This window comes from Pantherophis guttatus, chromosome 5 (genome assembly GCF_059756535.1).
Source record: "Pantherophis guttatus breed Tessera chromosome 5, ASM5975653v1, whole genome shotgun sequence".
In the NCBI taxonomy this organism is placed as follows: Eukaryota; Metazoa; Chordata; class Lepidosauria; order Squamata; family Colubridae; genus Pantherophis; species Pantherophis guttatus.
In genome coordinates this window covers 56,308,391-56,323,379 of record NC_142067.1, presented here as the reverse complement: position 1 = coordinate 56,323,379, position 14,989 = coordinate 56,308,391, and the positions used below count along the sequence as shown (strand labels likewise).

Here is a 14,989-nt window from a genome sequence, read left to right as displayed (position 1 = left end):
CTAGAGCTTCATTAAAGAAAAGTCTTCTCCCTGGTTGCCACTTAAAATTCCCTGGTTGCCATTTGCTTAGTCAGTGTTATTATTCTCAGGTTGCAGATTTGGACAGGGTGGGATGGTTGAGAGGAAATGGCTTAATTAAGGCTAATTACAAGGCAGCCACAGTGTTTCTAGCCACTGTGCAGCTCCAATTTACAAGCCCTGTCAAGTCCACAAACTCATATTGGCCACAGAATTTGCAATTCCTGTATCTGTTTTGATTATGTTCCTCCTTTGCTTGAACACGTGTTGGGTTGATATATATAACATGTGTCTTTCCTACTCTCCAATTCACATTCAGCTGGGAGATCTGAAGGAAAATTGTGCATATTCCCAGTTGGCCAAAAGCCTGGCTAGTTAGGGGATCCCATTGTGAAGAAGTCAATGTCCACACAAGACTGAGGAAAGACAAAACTTTATTTCTGTATTGAAGCAGAAGAGGGAGAAACCTCTGGGTTTCATACCCAACGAGCACACCAGAAATCAGGCAGAACTATTTTTAGATAATTTGCTACAGGAAACAAAAATAATTACATTAAAGAATTAAGAATTAAAAAGAATTAAAGTTACATGACAGTTACACATGTATATAAAGCAAAATCATTCCCATTATACCATTATTTATTTAATTTTGCTTTATTATCATATAAATTGACTACCTCTAGCTGTGTTTTTACTATGTTAATAATAAACTATATACACCAGCGGTTCTCAACCTTTTCACCATGGGCCCCCTTTAGATACCTTTTTATGGCATGGACTATGGCCACGGACCCCCCCCAAGATTTAAATCATAACGTTTTTTTCAAGTTTTTGGACCCCATGATGATATCACGGCTCCCCAGGGGTCCACAAACCACAGGTTGAGAACCACCAATACACACTACACATACTAATTTGCACACTGTTCAGGATTGCAAAGCATATTTCAAAGTCTCTACAATTTCAACATAGTATATTTTATTTTTGTTCTCCTAAATGTAACCTTAAATGAGATTAATGTACAGGTTTTATTTTTCACTGGAATAAACACATTTCATGCAAGAAATTGTTTAATTTCAGGTAATATCTTTGGTGGAAGTATGTTACAGATCTTACTGGAATGCTCATTAGAATAACTGAATTCAAAATACAAAGAATGATCTGGAATGTTCATATTGTTTCTAAGTGTATCTCTCAGATGTAATATCAATCTGTGATTTTTGTCACTTAATTCTGCTTAATGTTTTGTCCTGTATGAATTTTCATTACCAATCTGAAGACAGTGGTGAAGTTTAAATGTTGTTCCATATAGTAAGTTCTTGAAATAATGATATATCAGAGGTGTAAAGTGGTATTAGAGCTAGGGTGACATTATATGATACAAGCAACCTGAAGAGGGCACTGAAACCATTGAGATTTTTTATTTTTGCAATCTACAATATTGCACAAAAACAACATTGTAAGTCATTTCTTTTCTCTCTTCATACTTTTCTTTTTCTAATTTTTGTTCTATATTTTTATTTTATAATGAAACTTAATAAAATTTAACAAATAGAACTAGAATTATATTGTTGCTGATCTGCTAATCAAATGTAACTTAAAACTCCTACATGTGAGTACTGACAGGATCCACTGAAGTCAATAGGACTCCTCAGAGAAGCAAGTAGAGAACTGCAGTATTCTATTTCACTTGGTCCCTGTTGACCTGCTTAGCCTACATTTTAAAAGATTAAATCAGTTATACTTTGGTCTAGTGTCCTGATTTAACTTTTTAAAATACTTTTGGCCTGGATGATTGAGTCTTCACTGACATTTAGCCTACCTATTTACTTCCCAGGCTATATGCTAAAAAAATTAGATCCTGAAGATTAAGAAAATGTAATATATATTTTCATTTAGAAATCAGACTATGCATTGAGACAGATAACACAACCTTGTCAATAGATCTACTATGAAGAAATGAAAACTTATGGCCCTTCTCCGGGGTCCTACCATGATAAATGCATGCCTCAGCAGTGTGCTTTCCCCTCATGATATTGGCTTCAATTAGTCCCAATACCATGAGTGAGTCAAGTGTTAAAACATTCTTAGCAATACCAGTGTTAAAGTAGCATTTTCTCCTAGGATGCGTAACATGTTTTGCTTCACCAGTCATCACATAGAAATGAGCAGTGGCAGATTGTACCACAGAGATACTAACTGCCCTTTCAGGTAATAGACACACCAACTTCCCTTCAGTCTCAGGTCAACATTACCTGCTGTCCTTCTGCTACTTTGTCCTAAAATAGTAAAATACAGTGGCTCATGAAATAATCCATTTTCCAGGACTTGATAAATGTGAAATGATATAGTTATTAGGTTAATAGTTTATTTATTTAAACTACTTATATGGCCATCTGCCTTACATAGTGATCCTAGGTGGCCCACATTAAAGTAGAATAAAATGAAATTAACCCTTTTTACTTGACACATCAACCAGCTATCAGCCTCCTTAATCAACTTCCTCCTAACCCAATGCTTGGGGAAGAGCCAGATCTTCATGGCCTTCATGAAGGCTAAAAAGGTGGGGCCCTTTGAATTTGAAGTGGGAGGCTGTTCCAAAGTTGAATGATAGAACCAATACCTTTTCCCCACCCCACCTCTGTAATCACCTCCCATTTATATGAAGGAGCTTATCAATATTTGTTGGCTATATAATGAAAAAGGATGGGAAACCCTAGTTTATGATTTAGTTTTCTCTCTTTTAATCTTTCTTCAGCTTAGGTTACAATACAATACATAGACTACATACAAGGAGGAGTGTAAAAATGATAAGTGTGCTGAAGATAGCGTTATTCTTTACCTCCTACAACCTTGGAACTGGGGGAAGGAGGTTATTTCTGCGGTTTTGAACATAAAGCCAAGAATAGGCATTGGCATTGGGGACAGCGGACATTATGTTAGTATAGTTGTAGCACATGGACAGATAGCATATTGACTCAATAGCAATGAAAGGTTCACAGTAACTAACAGTGATTTTATAAGGTGCATGTAAAGTAGCAAATACAAATTCTAATTCTCAAAATTGGCCTTTCTTTGCCAATTGTGGTTCTAAATTCAAGTTGAGGAGCATCACTGAATAATTTTACAAATGTTAAACATAAGTTACAAATACCCTTAATACAGTCATCTAACAGAAGCAGAGCTGCTACCAGAAGTTTTTATACAGAAATATTAGCCATCCTATTTAAATAAAGAATTTTTTCAAAAGCAGTCGAGCTTTATGAAGTCGTCCAATCCTTTCCTTTAAAGAATTCCTTATGTTGACAACATCCTTTCCCTCATGAAAGAGAATTTCCAACTGATCTCCGCTTTGCAAAAGCTGCATCATTGCATTCTGTAACCTCTCAGCAAAATCCCTGAACATGTATAACTGTATGATCATAGGAATCTGACTACCAAGCCGGATTTTTGCACTCTGAAAGCAAAGTTAAGGAGAAAAAAATTATTCCAGGGTAATATAAATGGCTGGAAACATATCGATATCCCATAATCTCTCCCTACCAGTATGTTAAGGTTTATACTAAAGCCTTGTCTCCTGTGAAGCTGTATCCTATCACAAATGAAAATCAAGCAGTTTCTGTTGGGAGATGCCTACTGCCACCACCACACACCCCTGCCAGAAGATACAGCCTTTTGTTTTGTGTACATTTTACAACCATTTGTTAAGTGACCATTAAAGTTTCAACAGCACTGAAAAAATCCTCAATCAATCAACCCAGCATCCCCACAGTCACGTGATCAGAATTTGGCAATTGGCTTTTATTTACAACAATTGCAATGTCCTGGGATCATATAATGTGATATTCCATTTGTGAAGTTCCCAGCTAGTTTTTGGCAAGCAAAGTCAATAGGGGAAGCCGGATTCACTTAATCGCTGCAGTGATTTGCTTAACAATCATGGCAAAAGTCATAAAATTGGGTGTGAGTCACTTAACAACTGCCTCACTTAACAACTGAAATTGTGGTCATAAATCACTTAACAACTACCTCACTTAACGACACAGTTGTGGTCATAAGCCAAGGACTACCTATACTCTCCCATATTCAACTCTTTAATAGAGAACAGGAAGTTATACTCAAGTTTCTGGCAATGCTCTTGCAGATGCTCACTAAAATGCCCTGCTATCTTGCAGCTTCAAAATTGCAAAAATGGAATGTATTTAACAATATTTCTATACTGAGGGGTAGAGAAAAAAGAGTAAAGAGACCCTCATAAAACATTTATAAATGAGAGCCAAGGTGGTGCAGTAGTTAGAATGCAGTATTGCAAGCTACTTCTGCTTATCACTGACTGCCAGCAGTTTGGCAGTTCGGGTCTCACCGGCTCAAGGTTGACTCAGGCGTCCATCCTTCCAAGGTGGGTAAAATGAGGACTGAGATTGTTGGGGGCAATATGCTGACTCTGTAAACTGCTTAGAGAGGGCCGTGAAGCCCTGTGAAATGGTATCTAAGTCTAAGTGCTGTTGCTATTGCTCCAAGTACCACTTTTACAGAAGCTGCAAATCTGTTTACATGGACTTTCATGAAGCGGATGGAGCACAGCAAGTTTCTGCAAGCTAACTCACATGAATTCTTACAATATAATAGATATAAAGATTGTAGAGTTCCTTTGTCTTCAAATGTACTCTTCAAATACTTAAAGATTAATTACATTTTTGTTCAATTTTTTTTTGTTAGGTAAGCATACCCAACTATCATTTGATGTTCCTCATAGAGCTCTATTTTCAGGCACTTCACTGTATCAGTAGCCCCCTCTGACCTTGCTCTAATTCACCATAGTCTGTTTTGAACTCTGGTACCCAGACCTGACATAGTATTCCAAGTGGAGTCTCAACAGAGTAGAGGGGAAGAATTATTTCCCATAGTTCAAATAATTCTACTCTTCACATATACACTTTGTATTTTAGTGTCTGGAAAAATTGTGGCATAAAAATTTAATTTAACCTGAAGAGAGCCTCAAAAGCTGAAATCCTGTGTCTTTGCAGCATTCCACCCATGTCAGGAGGCCCCAAGTAAAGCAGTTCTTGATTAATGGTACACTATATCAGTATGTATGTGTGCATGGGGTAAATGTATATACTGTATGTGTTTCTGTGTATATGCCAACATATTTCAATGTCCACAGGTGTTATATGATTCATATGGACCTGTTAAGCTGACATTTACTAGCCCTACTTAGCCCTGTGCTAATGATTTGATCATGCAAATACTGCACCCTAACTACGTTTATGAAACCTTTGCATTTTTGCTCACTTAAACCTGTAAAAAAAGAATATCTTAATAAAAGTAAAAAGATACTTTTTACTTCAGTGAAATAATTAATAATAAGTATTGAATTTTGAGACCCATAGATATATCCGCAGGAAAGGTGATATATTTTAAAAATTACTAAATTATGCCTATTAATGGCTAAGTAAATGAAACACGCAAAGGGGATTTTAAAAGAGACAGAAATCACTCACAAACTATTGAACTTACTTTATAGTAGGCGGTGATATGGTAAATCATTTCCTCCACTGAGCACTTTTCTGTAAAATCAGCTAAATAAGGAACTGGAGTGATTTTTGTCGCTCTTACTGTTCTAAAATCTTCACTATATACACTGTCCTGGCAGTAAACCACATTTTCAAGTTTAAACTGAGTGTGTATCATATTTTTTGCTTTGTCTTCTTGTGTGAGCTTTAAATCTTCAATATTGTTCTGCATAACAGGAAAAAAAAAACGGTTTGCCACATTTGTGGGATTATGACAATTATATGGTTCCTTAGGTATTATATTATGTTTTTTCTTCTTTTTGCTAGTTTTACAGAGAATTTATTATAGGGTTTTTGTGGATCACTGTTAGTCATCTAGAATTTATGTGCATTTCTCTATCCCCAACTTTTATTTAAGTATATTAAACTTCCCCAGCACAATGCTTTTCAGGAGGTTTGAGAATTACAAAAATATCATTCTTATCCCTGATGGCTCATTTACAGTGTACAGAGTTAGAGCACAATTTCAGTTTAGCAGCATTACAATTGGGAGGTTTCCCCACAGTTCACTGTGCAATCTAGACTGTAGTTCTACTCTGCCCTGAAAACAGAAAATAAGTGTAATTGGAGAGCAGATAACTCAAGACAGTGAACCAAATTAACTCTATACCTCAAGTAACACCATCCATCATGTCATCAATGCAATTAACTGTGCAAGGACATAAATATAGATTTATTCTCCTTAGTCAGACATGCACATACACAACTACATCTGAAGTGGACAATGATCCATGAAATCTTCCAAAATAATGAATTTGTTTATTATAGTACTTTATTGTTTTCACTTTAAACTACATGGCTATGCTTTTGGAAATTCATTGCAAGTATGGCTAATTACCTGAGCAACTTTGCAGAGAGCACAGAAACTACTGAAGTGTTGTTTAGCAAGTTCAATAAATGCTTCCCGCACAAGCTCTAGAAAAAAAGAGGCAGCAATTTAATGACAGGATCAACTAAAAATATAGGTAGATCCCAACCATACACCATATAATAACTGGACATTCAACACTTGGATATTGGGATTAAAGCCTTCACACCCCCTTTGATCTACATAAATAAATATTAAAATCAGGAGAAGTGTGTGATATTAGGCATAAAAGAATTTTTTTCTACAGATTTCTATTTAAATCCAATATACTATATAAAACGTGTTTCAGAGAGGGACCCTGGAAAAATCTGAACAATTCTGTACAACATAGTTTAATGTAAAAGTGATTTATTAACTATACATCTTACATTTTAAGTTAAAGGCAGAGTCGTGCCAGTGTTCCTATGTCAAAACCAAGAACTCTAACACTCTCTCTCTCTCTCTCTCTCTCTCTCTCTCTCTCTCTCTCTCTCACACACACACACACACACACACAAACACACCATTCACTGAGATAACCCAGGTTCTGCTTCACACTCCTTGGGGGTCCCCAAAGCCACTTTACATAGCAGACATATCCAATACAACTGCCAACCCAAGAAGCACAAAAGCCCTTCATAAAATTATACATTTTTCTAAACAAAACAATGCACACCAAAAACTGCAGCTACTGGACAAAATATTCTTAAGAGTCATTCACAAAAGTAGAATTAGAATTTACCTGAAATGTCTTTCAACACTCCATATGCTGGATATTCTAATCGTTTAATTTGCCGTCTTACAGAGTTCTCAAAAGTTTTGAAATTGACAAACCCTGGAAGTTCTCTGCCACGGGATATATTTCCTAAATTTCCACTTCCTTGAAGATTTACTGCAAAATAGTTTTTTTCTTTATTTTACAAATATCTGTATCACTCACATGAAAAATTCTAAAATCTAAAATGTGTAAAACATCATATTGAAATAATACTCAACATCCCACAAATTCAACCCAAACAATCCAATGTATAAAAAGCAAAGCATATCCCACATCAACTTCCCCATATCTGATTATCAAATACCAACGAAAAAGAAGCCTTTCTATTGCTTTATGGAACTCCAGCAGCAATGGAATTAGGTAAGTCTCTGGACTAAAACCTTCCACAGATTTTAGACAGCTCCAAGAAAAGTCTGTTTCCTAGTCCATTTTCTTTCTCACAGTTTATCTCACAAAACAAGCAGAATAATTCTAAACTTCCTAATTTAACACAGCTGCATCATATAGGCCAGTGATGGCTAACCTTTTTGCCATCGCGTGCCAGGAAGGGGGGGCGGGGGAGGGTCGCACACGCACGTGCCCATGCGCATGCGTGCACAAGCCCCTCCCCCCCGCTCCTGGCACATGATGGCCTGGTAGGCCCGTTTTTCTTTCATACCTGGTTCCAGATCCTCTCTGTGTATCTGGGAAGGGAGAAAACAGCCTTTCCCACTTCCTTGGAGGCCCTACGAGGCTGAAAGTGCCCATTTCCCCAACTCTCGCTGGGACAGGAAGTGACTTTTTTTGCTGTCCCCAGCTTCCAGAACCTCTCTAGGAGTCTGTAGGAGCCTCTCTAGGAGCCTCTCTAGGAGTCTCTGGAGGCTGGGGACAGGAAAAAACATCACTTCCTGTCCCACCGGGAGTCGGGAAATGGGCCCTTTCAGCCTCCATAGGGCCTCCAAGAGGGTGGGAAAGGCTGTTTTCGCCCTTCCCAGATAAATAGAGAGGATCTGGAGCCAGGTAAGAAAGAAAAACGGGCCTTCCCCTCCCCCCCACAAGCCCTCCAGAGGCAGGAAACAGCCTGTTTCCCTACTTCTGGTGGGCCCAGAAGGCCCGAAAATCAGCTGGCCGGCACGCGCATGCGCCCCAAAGCTGAGCTGGCGTGCCCACTAATATGGCTCCGCGTGCCACCTGTGGCACGCGTGCCATAGGTTCACCATCACGTATATAGGCTTTATAAGTGACTTGTACTTTCAATTGGGCTTAAAAGCTTATTGGCAAAAAATATCAGGTATTGCAAATATTGCAGTTATAGTACAATAGCTGGATCCATGTGCCAGCAATCTGGCCACAGCATTTTGTACCAAAGCTATCTTCGGCAATTGTCTTGGGGATGATTCTGAATGTTAATATTCAAAAAGTATTTGGACAGTTAATTAAACTCTGGTCATAATAAGCACAGCAGCATTTTAAAATTGCTTCCTTATTTCTTTTATTGGCCATACCTCATCTATGGCTAGAAAGAGAATGGCCCTTTCTGCTTTTATTTATTTGTTTGTTTGTTTGGTTACGTATGTATGTATGTATGTATGTATGTATGTATGTATGTATGTATGTATGTGTTAAGTTGGGTGAATGAGGACGCAGCAAGCCAGGCAGTGTGTGACAACAACTCTTTTATTTAGGGTGTGAATCCAGCAACTGACCTGGGGAAACAGCTGCCCTTATATACCTTGCAGCTGTAGTGGTCAGCCAATCAGCTGATGGTCAGTTAGTTTAAACTTCCCACCAAGAAACCTATTTACATAACACTCCTCCCCTCCCAGAAGTCACTTGGGGTGAGTATTAACATACAAAGTCCCTCAGGTGATCAGGGCGTGTACGTATCCTGGTCGACCTGCGCAGTTCAGTCGGAGGGGAGGTGTCGAGCAGGTCGGAGGGACTCCCTGTCTCTCCCTGCTCTGCCAATGGAACCTCCGAGACTTCTTTGTGAGCGGCAACTTCTCCGGTCGGTCGACCCTCTTCGATGGGGCGGCACTGGATGCCCGAATTGACAGCTAAGTCCTCCACTGCACTCGGGCTTGATGTAGTTTGTGGTTCTGGTTGGTAGTCAGGGAACGGTTCCTTGAAGTTTTCCTCGGCATCTGCAGCTATTCGTTTCCTCAGTTGATCTATGTGTCTGTGCCAAACCTTCCCATCCCCCATGTCTATTCTGTATGATTTGGGCCCCGTGATTTCTGTGATTGTTCCTGTTTCCCAGAGTGGGCCCTTCCCATAGTTTCTGGCATAAACTGGAGTCCCTATGGTGAACTCCCTGAATTTCCTCTCGCCCCCCCCCCTTGAAACTGTTGGGGGAGTAGTTGGGGTTTAGCCTGTCCAGTACCCCTCGGAGCTTCCTTCCCATTAATAACTCCGCCGGGCTTCGGCCTGTAGTGGTACAAGGGGTGGTGTGCTGGGCCGTTAGAAATCGATCTATTCTTTCCTGCCAATCCCCGGGGCCTAGGCGTGAGAGGGCCTCCTTGGCCGTTCTTACGAATCTCTCAGCCTGTCCGTTACTGGCTAGATGAAATGGGGCAGAGAGTACGTGTCTGATCCCCAGGTCCGCTAGGTACCCCTTGAATTGTGTGGCCATGAATTGTGGGCCGTTGTCCGAAACGAGGACATCTGGTAACCCGTGGGTGGTGAACAACTGTCTCAGTTCTTTGATAACTGCGTCGCTGGTAGTGGCCCTCATGAGCTTGATCTCCAGCTACTTGGAGAATGCATCCACTATAACCATAAAGATCTGTCCATGAAATGGGCCGGCGAAGTCTATGTGAATCCTGGACCAGGGACCCTGGGGCCTTTTCCATTCCCACACCGGTACTGTCGGTGGATCTGGCCTAGACTCCTGGCAGGATTGACATCTCTCCACCCACTCGGTAATGTCTTTGTCCATGTTAGGCCACCAGACATAGCTCCTGGCTAGCCCCTTCATTCGAACGATCCCAGGGTGCCCCTCATGCAATAGAGTTAAGATCTTTTCCCTTAGGCACAAGGGAACAATAACTCGATCGCCCCATAACAGACATCCCTCTTGCATGGTTAGTTCCTCCAGTTTGCTAGCGTACTGTTTAAATTCCCCACCCTCAGTCTTTTCCGGCCACCCCCTCGTCACCCAACTTGTGACCTTCCGAATCACATGGTCCTTGGTTGATGCTCTCGCTACCTCTGCTGATGTAATGGGTCCCGAATCCAATACGTCTATCAGCAGGATTGGGATGCCGGGTGTGGGGTCTTCTAGCTTGTCTGGTAGTGGGCATCGGCTGAGTGCATTGGCGTTGCCCATGTCCACCCCTGGTCGATGTACCAGGCAATAAGAGTAGGCTGTGAGGAAGATGGCCCAGCATGTCATCCTGGGTGATAGGGCTGCCAGTGTTGGTCTGTCTCCTGCGATGAGACCCAGAAGCGGGCGATGGTCAGTGATTAGGTCGAAGTCCCTTCTGAATAGGTATTTGTGGAATTTCTTTACCCCAGAGATGGCGGCGAGGGCCTCTTTGTCCAGGTGGCTGTAGTTCCGCTCGGCGCTGGAGAGTGTCCGGGAGTAGTAGGCGATGGGTGCCTCTAGGCCGTTTGGAAATCTATGGCTTAGAACAGCTCCCACGCCGAAAGGGGACGCATCACAAGCTAAAACAAGGGGAAGCGTAGAGTTGTATGAAGAAGCTCTCGGCTGACAGCAGTTTTTTTATGTTTGCAAATGCAGTAGCCTCGGCCTTCCCCCATTTCCAAGTGGACTTCTTAGTTAACAGTCTGTGCAGGGGTTCAGCCACTGTTGCCTTGTCCTTCAAGAAGATTGTGTAAAAATTTAAAAGTCCCAGGAATGCCTGCAGTTCCACTTTGTCTTTTGGGGTGGGGGCCTCCTGGATTGCCCTGATCTTACTCTCGGTGGGGTGTATGCCGGTGCCGTCTACTCGGTACCCCAGGAACTCTACTGAGGGGACTGCGATCATATACTTGTTGCGTATGACTCTGAGTCCAGCACTCCTGAATTTTTCCAGGACTTGTCTGAGCCTTCCCCCTAGTTGTTGTTCGTCTTCTGCGGTGATGAGCACATCATCAAAATATGGGAACGTCTCCACAGCTGGCGCAGTCGTTCTGGGGTCCTTGTCGGTCCTGCCTAGACTGCTCGGTGCGGCAGACCCCCTCATCGGACTCCCCTTCGCTCTCGGTGCTTACGGCTTCACGGTGCACTGGCGCCAACCTCTGCGTTGCCCGGCCATGGATGGTCCCTTGCAATCTTTCGGCGGCCTTAACTGAAGATTCTTGGGCTCTGGCTTTGTCTAGTGCGATATGCAGGGTCAGGTTCGATCTTGCGAGTAGCCTCCTCTGTAGCTGGCCGTCCCTCACTCCGCAAATTAGTTGCTCTAGGAGTATTTCATCCAAGTCTCTGTATTTGCACTGATTTGCGGCCTTACGTAGGGCAGCGACGTACTCACTGATCGACTCTCCGTCCTGCTGCAGTCTTTGCCGGAACTCGTATCGCTGGACGTACTTTGAAGGCCTTGGGCCATAGTGGTCTTTCAGCAGGGTCTGAAGAGTTGGACCATGATATGGTGTGGACCGAATTCGGCTCCGATAAGGCTTCGGCCATGTCGAACACCCATGGTCCGCAGTGGCTCAGGAATAGAGCCTTCTTCCAAACGTCCAGTAGTCCTTGCAGGTCATTGGCCACCATGAAGCACTCGAAACGGGACATGTAGGATCCCCACTTCTCTTCCTTGGGGTTGAAAGGCGCTGGCGGTGTGTATGCAGACATCGTTTTGTGATTCTCCGGTGCTCCGCTCGCTCGCCTGGCTGGATTCGGGCATTCCGCTTCTCTCTCAGCTTGTGACTTCAGCTCTTCTCGTGGCCTCAGCTCTGTCTTGGCTGTGGCTTCAGCTCTTTCCTTGGCTTCTGGCCTCAAATCCCACCTTCGTCGCCAATGTTAAGTTGGGTGAATGAGGACGCAGCAAGCCAGGCAGTGTGTGACAACAGCTCTTTTATTTAGGGTGTGAATCCAGCAACTGACCTGGGGAAACAGCTCCCCTTATATACCTTGCAGCTGTGGTGGTCAGCCAATCAGCTGATGGTCAGTTAGTTTAAACTTCCCACCAAGAAACCTATTTACATAACAGTATGTATGTCGTATAGTGTAACAGTATACAACATTAATACATTAAATTCACAAAACAGCATATAAAATGTGTATGAAAATATAAAACACCAGAACTATAAATAGTGGTAACTGGGTACTTGTTGGTAATTCATTCTGGAAGATGCGCCGAATACTAAAACTGACGGGTACTGAGAAAACCATGTGACCTGCTATTTTTGCGGGAAGAAATAGTGAGTCATGAGGGAGCCAACATCAGTAAGTTCTTCCTTGTGCATCGACTACTGAGAAAGAAACTCTGGGACAAGATTTCTGCTCCAAAACATGTTGAATACTGAATTCAATGAGTTTTGAAGCAGTTGAGTGCTGATGTATGACTATATTTTAAAAATGCACAATACAAATAATGAATAAAATTAAATTATATATAAGCAGTTACTAGAGCGACTAAGCCTATGGCCAGATATCTAGATCATTTAGCTATCGTACAGCAGTGTCCTCAAGATGATGTAGTTCTTGCAGGGATTCAGTGAACCTTCTGAAGGGCAATATGCATTGCAATATGATGTAATGTTTGTGGGACATTTCCACAGTCAGTTAGAATTATCAACCAATCCCCCCATTTGTAATTTTAATATTGGCACCTGCTATAATTGATTTGAATCCAGTTGAGTGTTGTCCAGTTTTGTTTTGTTTTTTTGGAAGAGCAAAGCTGATGGCAGGTTATTCTGGATTAGACACTATATTAAACAGATTTGGGTTAGAAGTTGTCCATTCCTTGCACTATGCTATCTCAATGTCAAAGTCTTCTCTGACCAATTGCTGTTTCCACAGCAGGTTCTAAGATTGGAGCCTGATTTTTTGATCGCCACAATTTTAGAGTATAGGTAATAATTGATTTACCTCACATTTCTGCCCTTCCTTTTTTAAGGCCGATTGTCTTCTAAGTTGTCGAAGTGGCAGATTAGATAGTACCAGTAGCCATTCGGAAGGCATTGGTTTAATATTTCCTGATAGTAGCCTCATGGTGTGATTTATGCTGGGTGTCCACTCCTTTTGTGTGTGCACTTTTTAACAATACAGGGTTGCAATACTCAGCCACCAAACATACCAAAGCAAGAGCTGATGTCCTAAGAGCTGTAGTACTTGTTCCCCAGCTAGTTCCAGAAAGTTTATGTAGAATATTATTCCTGGATTTTATTTTATCCATGGTTTTTCTTAAATTCCTCGAAGGAATCACTGATTTTCTCAAGCTTGATTGTTCCTACTTCTCAGCTTTGGAAGAAACTTAATCCAGTTGAGTAATACTCTGGACTTGAAGAACCAATTTGCATGCCTGAAGGGATATCTTTTCCCTTTATTGAACAACACAGTCTACTACAAGTAAAAAAAAAAAAAAAGGTAGTGACTTACTTGACTCATGCTCAATTCCGAATTACCGTTTCCCCCCAAATAAGACATCCCCTGATAATAAGTCCAATTGGGCTTTTGAGTGTATGGCAATAAGGTCAAGCGCTTATTTCAGGGCTCAAAAAAAATATAAGACAGGGTCTTATTTTCGGGGAAACACGGTAGTACATGAATACTTCCATATAGTTTTCTTGGCAAATGAATGGAAATGATTTGCCTTCTAGGATGTTTCTCACTTCCTTTTCTACTATGTATCCTGGAGTCTCCTATTCAAAAAGAAACTAATCCGATCCTGTTTAGTTTCAAATTTGAGATAAAATTGGCTAGATACCACTATTTTTTTTTTTGAGATATAGCTATAAAATCAATTTCTTTTTCACACCTTATACACTTATGTGTTTAACAGTTCTTAAAACTCAAAGCTGTTCTTCTTTTATGTAATTTTGCTTGCGCCACATAAAGATTTTAGCAGATACTTTCCCATGAAAACAAATGCAATGGATTCAAAATTATGGCCTGTGTATACTGCTATGCAAGTAATGTTGCACAAAATCTACACACCCATTTTTTTAAGCAGACACAATTCTGATTTTCTAATTTTTTTTTAAATTTGATTTATATGCCGCCCTTCTCCGGAGACTCAGGGTGGCTTACAATGCATTAAGCAATAGCCTTCATACTTTTGTATATTTATACAAAGTCAGCTTATTGCCCCCACAAACTGGGTCCTCAATTTACCTACCTTAGAAAGGATGGAAGGCTGAGTCAACCTTGAGCCTGGTGAGATTCGAATTTACAGTAATTGCAGACAGCTGGTGTTAATCACAATGCTATCAGTCTGCTGAGCCACCAGACTCAGAAATCTTGCTAGATTTTAGGATACAGAATTCTTTTTCAAAATCCCAGGAACTTCACAAAATCATGTGAGATTTGGTAATCTCAACATTTTGATAATTAAAAATTTATATTTTTAAAAAATATTTAACTTGGGGTCCTCTTGACGCCTCCTATAAAATTATATGTGCCATGAATTCCTGAATTATATATGGTCCTCAAGTGTTTTGAATGACTATAGTGGCACAAATAAGGACAATATTTGGAAATCATTGCTCTAGAAAGTCTGAAGAATAAAGAGTAATTTTGCAATCTTTTCAGTTCGTATCTATCAAGAATTGGGTCCAGGCAAAAGGTCTATGACTCAAGATTGCTCTAAGTCGGGGATCGGGAACTCGTGGCTCTGGAGCCGCATG

At 41.0% G+C, this 14,989-nt stretch overlaps 1 protein-coding gene across 1 annotated transcript in view; it reads right to left on the bottom strand.

The window, feature by feature from the left end:
* Positions 1–435: 435 nt before the first annotated feature.
* MX1 (MX dynamin like GTPase 1) overlaps positions 436–14,989 on the bottom strand; it is a 31,328-nt gene continuing 16,774 nt past the window's right edge. The window contains exons 11-14 of the mRNA XM_034423962.3: positions 7,184–7,333; positions 6,433–6,509; positions 5,539–5,760; positions 436–3,475 (exon numbers count right to left, since the gene is read on the bottom strand). Coding sequence (XP_034279853.2) covers positions 3,245–3,475; positions 5,539–5,760; positions 6,433–6,509; positions 7,184–7,333 — 680 coding nt within the window. The 3' untranslated portion in view covers positions 436–3,244. The remainder of the gene's footprint in view (positions 3,476–5,538; positions 5,761–6,432; positions 6,510–7,183; positions 7,334–14,989) is intronic.